General features: G+C 37.2%; 1 protein-coding gene across 1 annotated transcript; it reads right to left on the bottom strand.

The window, feature by feature from the left end:
* Positions 1–5,438: 5,438 nt before the first annotated feature.
* Positions 5,439–6,940, bottom strand: LOC117614517 (wall-associated receptor kinase 3-like). Its single transcript, XM_034343360.1, has 2 exons — positions 6,826–6,940; positions 5,439–6,679 (listed from the first exon to the last, which is right to left on the bottom strand). Exons 1-2 carry the CDS (start codon positions 6,938–6,940, stop codon positions 5,439–5,441), a joined length of 1,356 nt encoding a protein of 451 aa, XP_034199251.1.
* Positions 6,941–8,743: the final 1,803 nt, after the last annotated feature.

Genomic DNA, 8,743 nt, shown 5'->3' with positions numbered 1-8,743 from the left:
AAGGTATCGCGATCACCACCAAACACCTCCTTATCAATTGTAAATTGCAGGAGCTTATCCTCAGGAAGGAGTGTCGTTTCCACATAATGACAAAGGCTTTTTAAAGAAGATGGCGCCTCCATATTTGAATAATCACCAACTTCAATAACCTGTTTAAAGAAATAAAAAAAATGGCGTGGTAATTCAATAAAGACGACGGTTTAAGGAAAAACACGTCGTCTGAAAAGAATTTAAACGACGGTGAAAAAACCGTCGTAATGAATATTTTATTACGTCTTAAAAAAATTCCGCCGTCTAAGTTGTAAACAAACGACGGTTTAAAGAAAAATATCGACGTCTGAAATTTTGAAAAACAAATAAAAAAGGCAAATTTATGTGAACATACCTTGTCGTCATGCTTTTCTTCATCTTCTTTCTCCTTTTCTTCTTCCTTCTCTTCATCTCTTTTTTCTTCTTCCTTCTTTTTCTTCTTGCTGATGTTCCCCATTTTTGGCATTATCATCCTCAAAATGGAGGGATTTCACCTCACCTCCAGAGCAGCTAGCTTTGTCAGACATAGGATTTTTGGGGCTTTGGCTAATTCTTTGTTTAAGCATGTCTGGATCAAAATTAGGAATTAATTGGGAAAGCTGACTAAGGAAATGCTCCCTCTCAGCCTCTACCAATTGTTTTGTTCTAGCCTCCATCCTTAAGGCCTCTTCCCTTGCCTTAGCCTCCATCTTTTTAGTCTCTTCTTGAAGGAGAACTCTTAAACTCTCCTTCAAGCGGTCGTCAAAGCTAACCCTCTGTGGTTTGGGTAAATTGAAATACTGCCTTGGGGAAATCCCAGCACCTACTCCTCTCAATTTGCCAGGATGCTCGGGGCCCAAAGCCATGGTCAGCACATCATTGCTGCCATATACACTGACTTTGCCTTCCGAGACTTGTTTTTGCAATTCATCCTAAAACAAAGACATATAAAAAAGTAAGAACAAAAAACACACGACGGTTATTTATATACAAACGACGTATTATATAATTTCACACGACGCAAAAACATATAAACCGACGTTATTATAACTTATCACGACGGTAGTTATACCGACGTGGTTAGTTATTTAAAACGACGAAATCAATAAACCACCGATGTCTTATGCTATAATTACAGAAAACATAGTGATTCCTAATTAGACCTTTAACGACGTGTTTTAAAAATTTTCGACTTGGTAATATCATTCACACGACGCGAAATGAACCACCGACGTCTTATGCTATAATTAAAGAAAACAGAGTAGTTTTTCCTATTTAGACCTTTAACGACGTTTTTTAAAAAGTTTCGACGTGGTAATATCATTCACACGACGAAAAAATATAACATAAGGCGTAATAAGAATTTTTCACAGTTTAATAAAAATTTAAAACAGAGTGAGTAGGCTTACAATTAATTTTGCTTTCTCTGCCACCTTTGGATCGGGGATGTTACCATGTTTGTCTTGTCTAGCTCTCTTCCATAAGGTAGATCGATCAATTTCTACCCCAGGCATGGTTTCCTCCAATTGATCCTCCAATCCAGCATATCCTTTTTGAGACAATCGATGATTGTACTCGAGTTTCTCCCTAATCTGTGCATGTTGAGAATGCACAGACTCAAAATCTTTGGAAAGCCTTGAAGCTACAAAGGCATCCCATTGTGCTTTCTCTATGAATTTATATGTTTTCGGGGGTTGGCTTAATTTCTCCTTGTCATTGGTGTATGGAAGGATATAATGCCTCGTTAGTGTAGACTTGAAATCCTTCCATTTCTTGGCAGCTGAAGCTAAAACAGATTTCTTGCCCCCTTGACCTACGACAAAAGCCATGTCAACTGCTTCCCATATCTGCTCCTTAATATCCTTGGGGATTTGGGACCATTTCTTGTCCACAAGTGGATCTCTGGAGCGTGCCAAGACACCAATGTACGACTGCATTTCACTATGTGCTTGGCCAATACCTTTCCCCCTTTTATTGTATTCAACAATTGGCCTCAGTTTCTGAAGCTTTCTCTTCACAACACGAGGCATTGTGCTCATACCTCGACCAGTCTTTGAATCATCAGAGATTGTTGTCTGGCTTTCTGTCTCAGCAGATGATGAAGCAAACTTCATCTTCTTCGAAGACTTCATCTCCTTCGAAGACTTCATCTCCTTCGAAGACTTGTCTTGAGGAGCTACCATTCCAAGCTTCTTGGAGCCAGAATCCTTAGTTTGTTGTTGAGAAACCATTTTAACGGACAAAACTGCAAGTGAAAATATTTCAGGAAAAGATTAAGAACACAAACGACGGTTATTAATAAAATACGACGTATGATATGATTTTTAACGACGCAATGAAATAATCTCAGACGTAATAAATGTTTAAAACCATTATTTATATAACGTCGTGGTATTTATGTTCACACGACGTCAATAGTAATACACCGTCGTGGTAAAACCATTATTTATATAACGTCGTGGTATTTATGTTCATACGACGTCAATAGTAATAAACCGTCGTGGTATTAACATTCACACGACGTAAAACAATAAGATATCCTGTCGTCTATATTAGATAACAACCCTAGTTTCTTTTTCTTTATATTTTATCAAATAAGGGAAAAACAAAAACCATTGTTCAGAGAAATCAAACCTGCAATTAAACAAGCAAATAAAAAAAAAGACTATTATTTTAAAAACAACTTTGTCAATTTTCAGACGACGCTAGAACGACTGACGCACCGTCGTGGTCTACATATTTAACCACGTAAATAAGAACTACCGTCGTCTTATTTAGTTGAGGTAGTTGTCTTCAAAGTATGAAACTTTCCCTCTTTGTCTGTATATTTTATCAAACTTGGAAAGAAGTAAAATGATTTTGGCCAGAAAAAAGGTAAAAAGATTTTTCAAACAAAAAACGCATGAGCATGCAAAACAGTAACCAAAATAGTGAAAATGAAAGCTTACCTTTGCGTGCAATGAAAGCAAGAGGAAGACGGTGTTTAAGTTTAGGGACGACGAAGAAGACGAGAGGAAGACGATGAGATACTCTTACAGTGCTCTGACAAGGAAAAAAGACGAAAAGTTTTCTCTGGGAGATTGAAATTTTTAATCGGGTTTGGAAACAGTGCATGTGTAAGTCGAAAAGTTGATACATATAAAACCATTTCAAAAAAATAATACTGCGGTTACATATAAATACGTCGTTTTTAACTAACACGACGAAATATTTGTTCTACGACGTGGAATCCTTTCAATTAACGTCGTTACGTTTAATATAACCGACGTGGATTTGAATTTTTAAATTATGAATAGAATTTTTTTTCCCGTGACCTTTCAGTTTATTTTTCAATTACAGTGCGTTATAAATAGAGTTTTTTTTTCGGAGGAAATTTAAAATGAAGGAAATTAATATTCTGGAATATGTAAAGTTTCTTTTTTGGATGACAGATTTAAATAAAATAAGAATATAAAAACAACGACTGTTTTTTTTACTGTCGTCGTTTCTCGTCGTCTTAAGTAAGACTAAGACGACGTAATATATTTGTTGAGGGACGTTGATTTTTTTCAACGTCGTTAGGTATAATATAACCGTCGTTGAAAATTGTCTCTCTGATTGCAAATTTGCAAAGACGTTAGGTATAATATTTGTAGATACACAAACGCACACACATCATCAACTTCCAAAAAATTGTCTCTCTGATTGCAAATCTGTGTCATCTATTAAGATTATGATGTGGAACAGAGTTCCATCTCTTAAGATTTCGTAACCCTTGGGTTCTCAGAAAAATCTGATTATGTCAGCGGTTTTCTATATAAACCGTCGTGGTTATTTCAATTCTTGTCATTAAGTAGATCTACCGACGTAGGATAAGAAAATCAAAGAAAAAAAATTGTTAACAAAAATTCTAATTAAGACGACGGTTTAAATTAAATGTATGACGTATAAAATTAATAAATACGACGTTAAATTTTATAGAACAATTTAAAGATAACGTCGTAGAACTATATGATAATGACGTCGATATATTTATATTTTCCGTAGTTGTAAATTATTTTAATACGGCGATATTTTTTATTTTTAAGCCGTGGATTTGTTTGTAATTATATGGCGTCTTATACAAAAACTTCGTCGTTTTATTTTATGAGTAAAAACGGCGGTTTTTATTGAAATCGTCGTCTTTAATTTCTACGTCGGTCGATTCATAACTTCCGCCGTTCTTTGTTGGCTTTGATTTTACACTGCGGAAATCTGTTTCAAATAGGCGTCGGTTGTTTAATTAGGTACGTCGTTGTTTTTGAACAGCCATTTGAATCTCCATTTTTTAGTTGTCTAAGGTGGTATTACACGACGGTGTTTTTAGAACCGTCGTCTTTTTAGAAACCACGGCGGTTTTCACTTAGACCGTCGTTGTTTTCTGGTCGTGTTTTTCACTTTTTGTAGTAGTGACTCAAGTATTGCGAGTGTACGCTTATGAGGGTCATAGGTTGTTGTATCTTGGAGGGTAGGGCGCCATACAGTCTTGCTACAACGAGACATTGTCCCTAAGGGACGAAATCTACCCTTAAGCACAGTGAATGACACGTCTCAACGTAAAACTATTATTCTACTCAAGTATCGATGGAGACCAACTTCTACATCCCCAAAGATAAGTATTTTGTTGTAATTTCATTGATTTTATTTAATCGACTGTATCAATGTAAATTACAGTTTTATAATATATATTTTCCGCGATGTTTTGCAGGAAAAGTAGCATCCTTCGACCAAATTCTACACCGAGAAGTCAAAAAGCTAAATGTCAAATATTATTTTAATATTTTTTAGTCATGGGCTCCACATATCATTTACTCTCTTTTAAAACTCATAAGTCCCATTTGCTTTTAAAAATACAATAAAATAATATGATATTTGACATTTCGGGTGGAGTTAAATTTTTTCCAAAGGGTCAAATTACAGCCATCATATACAAATTTAATATTTTGCATTTGACATCTCCCTTGGAGATGCTCTAATTTAAGGAAATGGGTTTAGGCCAGCACATTTGTTGCAAAAACCTGTGCTATAGAAAGAATGAAAATTGAAGACTAGAAAACACCAACTAGCTTTTAGTTTAGTGATACTTTTCGATCCTAATATTGTAAGAAGTCTCAAATTCAAAACCCCGCAACCCTCATTGATTTAAAAATAAAACACAGAAGCCAGGAAACGTGGGTTATAGAAAGATATGGAAAATTAAATCTTCTGGTAAAACAGAATTTGAACACACTAAGTCTTTATTATGTAAGCACAACATGAATATACACTTTATTTCATCGAAAAGAAAACGTACATAATGTTACGATCCAAACAACAGGCAACTTTCTAACTTACACCTCAAAACTAAAACAAACTCATTCAGCAGTGCATCCATTGGAGGTGTGAAGAAGGAACAAGTCACATACTAATAATTATCGCCCATTATCGTAATGCTTATTCATTTGGATTTGAGTTCGTAGGCTTTTGTCGTAGTCTGCACTGGTTATAATTCCACTAGAACCACCATCATTCCCTTCAAGATCAACAATGTAAACAGGTGATCCAAGTAAGTGGTCGGTGTCTTTGGGAGATGTAAAGTAATTAGCCTTCCCCGCAGCTGGATGCCTTCCCTTGCTTATAATCTCTTCCAGCTCCATAGCTACTTGCTTCATACTAGGCCTTTCAACCCCTCTTAAGCTTAAACATCTGTTTGCCAGATCAACCACTTTGTCGACCTTCTCGAATTTCCCCTCCATTGCTATTTCAGCATCAAGGATTGGATCCAAGCGACCCTGTTCCACTAAAGAAACAAACAAGTTTGCTAGGTTTCTCTCTGCCTCTGGCTTCTGAAAAGAAAGAGCCTTTTGGCTTGTCAACAGCTCCGCCAGGACAACTCCAAAGCTATAGACATCGCTCTTTTCTGTCAGTGTGTTTGACTGGAGATATTCGGGGTCCAAGTATCCCATTGTTCCTTGCACCAGAGTTGATACTTGATTTTGATCTTCAGGAACCAATTTTGAAGCTCCAAAGTCGGAAACTTTGGCCACATAATTCTCGTCTAACAATATATTCATCGCTTTCACATCTCTATGTATAATTGGTGTGCGACTGGAGTAGTGCAAATATGATAGTGCTTGTGCAGTTTCAGAGGCTATCTTCAGTCGTAACGCCAATGAAAGCGGTCGGAATCTGCCACCTTTTTTATGAATGTGATCGTAAAGAGTGCAGTTGGAGACGTACTCGTAAACCAGTGAAGGCCTTTGGGTCTCTAAACAACAACCTAGGAGCTTCACTACATTTTTATGGTTGATTTGAGCAACAACAATCACCTCATGCACAAGCTGATTACTCTGGCCTGGGCTAGTAGGAAGTTTGGATTGTTTTATGGCAACCACTTTTTCATCTTCCAGTATTCCTTTGTATACGATCCCATAGGTCCCTTCACCAATTATTCTATCTTCATGGTAGTTGTTTGTGGCGTTCTGAAGTTCTTTATCCGTAAAGAGTCTGGGTGTATCAACATGTCCATTGTACCTCTTCAGTTGGTTTTGTAAATATAAGCCGCCATTTCGCTCAAAGTATTCTTTTTTAAGTTTATTAACCTTCCTTCTCTTCATGTAGTGCATCAATGAAACTACAACCGCCAGTAAAAAACTGAAGCTCCCAACAACTGCTGCACATGATTATTGATAATTTACAACAAAACTTATCTAATTACATTATTGACAAAGAAATTCTTTTTTAGCTAAAATGATCAGCTGGCTATATATTATCAAATATGTGAATGGATGTAATTTGGTAGGTAGCCATCGCACATACCGAATAAAACTTTTTTGGATGTGTTGTCTGCTGCGGAATGTGTGACGCAGGTCCTGGGGTCTTGGTTTTTGAATCCTTTATTACATGAACAAGAGTAATTTCCAGGTGAATTCATGCACTTTCCATTGGTGCAGGGGTTTTTTGGGGCGCATTCATCAATGTCTGAAAAAAAAAAATCAGCAAAATTATAAATTATAATAGGAAGGGAAGGGGGAATTCTCATGCACATACACTGTGTCATTATATATATATATATATTATACAGATATATAGCGTCATTTGAAGAAGCAGATATTAAAATATCTCACCTTGGCAACCATTCGGGTGGTACGGGTTTCCTTGGTAACCTTCCAAACATCGGCAAATGTAACCAGACTGATTGGGCCAATAATGCTGACATGGCCATGTAGAGACCAAGTCAAGCTGAAGTCCTAGAATGTAGAAGTTGTGGTTTAGTCTGTTCACCACGTTCAAATTTGCTTCCGTTGCTTAAGGTAGTTGAACTCCACAAAATCTGCACTTGTGTGTTAGTGGTTATTGTGGAGATTGTTAGTTTGTAAGCTTTGTTTTTCAGATATTTATAAGAGAGGAAAACTGCAGTATTTCATAGCTGCGAAATACGTTTGCTCAAAGAGTCCTTTTACGTTTAAGTTAATTTCAGTTTCTCAACATCTGGTATCAGAGCCCTTCTGGGCCTGAACAAACTTGAAAAAGGTGAAAGATTGTGTCTTGCAGCAGCAAGAAACAATGGCAACTGAGAAAGCCACTGAGAGTTTTATTCAACCAGCGATTCCACGATTTGATGGTCACTACGACCATTGGAGCATGCTGATGGAAAATTTTCTCAGGTCAAAGGAGTATTGGAATCTTGTGGAATCAGGAATTGACGCCCCAGCAGAGGGAGTTGTGTTGACTGAACAACAACAAAAGAGGGTTGCTGAACAGAAGCTGAAGGACTTGAGGGTGAAAAATTACCTTTTTCAGGCACTTGATCGATCCATCTTGGAGACTATACTCGAGAAGGAGACCTCCAAACAAATATGGGATTCTTTGAAGAAGAAATATGAAGGGTCAGAGAGGGTGAAGCGTGCAGTGCTTCAAACTCTAACAAGGGACTTCGAAACTTTACAAATGAAATCAGGAGAGTCCATCACTGATTTCTTTGCTAGAACTCTGGGAATAGCAAGCAAGATGAGATCCAATGGTGGCACCATGGAAGAAGTCAAAGTTGTGGAGAAAATTATGAGATCATTGACTCCAAAATTTGACTACATTGTCTGTTCAATTGAAGAGGCAAAGAACGTTGCTGAGTTACGAGTTGATGAACTACAAAGCTCTTTGTTAGTGCATGAACAAAGACTTAACCGCACCACTGCTAGTGAAGAACAAACAGCTCTGAAAGCTTCCATTGTTTCTGAGTCCTCAAGTTCTCGAGGAGGAAGAGGTCGTGGAAGAGGTGGACATGGTAGAGGAAGAAGTGGTCGAGGTCATCGAGGAGGTGGACGGTCTGGACATAGAGATGACAGCAAGTCATCTCATGTTTTCAAAAGAGATGATGACTTTGAAGAAAAAGGAACGTACCACTTTGATAAGTCAAAAGTGGAGTGTTATAGATGTGGAAATTTTGGGCACTACAAGAATGAGTGCTACACGAAGTTACCAAAAGAAAAAGGAGAAAAGTCAAATTTTGTGGAGAAAAAGAAGGAGGAAGAGACACTTTTGATGGCTTTTCATGCACTGACAAAAACTGATCAGGAGACATGGTATGTGGACACAGGCTGCAGCAATCACATGAGTGGATGTAAGTCTTCCTTTATTAATTTGGATGAAAGCTTTCACACAGTAGTGAGTTTTGGTGACAAGTCAACAGTGAAAGTAATGGGTAAGGGAGATATTCAAATCAAAACTAAAAATGACT

Source organism: Prunus dulcis, chromosome 1 (assembly GCF_902201215.1).
Source record: "Prunus dulcis chromosome 1, ALMONDv2, whole genome shotgun sequence".
Taxonomy (NCBI): Eukaryota; Viridiplantae; Streptophyta; class Magnoliopsida; order Rosales; family Rosaceae; genus Prunus; species Prunus dulcis.
This window is presented reverse-complemented; position numbering and strand designations above follow the sequence as displayed.

Excerpts from the sequence above, each read along its gene's own strand:
- LOC117614517 (XM_034343360.1), bottom strand. The coding sequence starts at position 6,940 with ATGAATTCACCTGGAAATTACTCTTGTTCATGTAATAAAGGATTCAAA. Across the intron at positions 6,680-6,825 it reads ATCCAAAAAAGTTTTATTCG|CAGTTGTTGGGAGCTTCAGT; the intron begins GTATGTGCGATG and ends AATCATGTGCAG.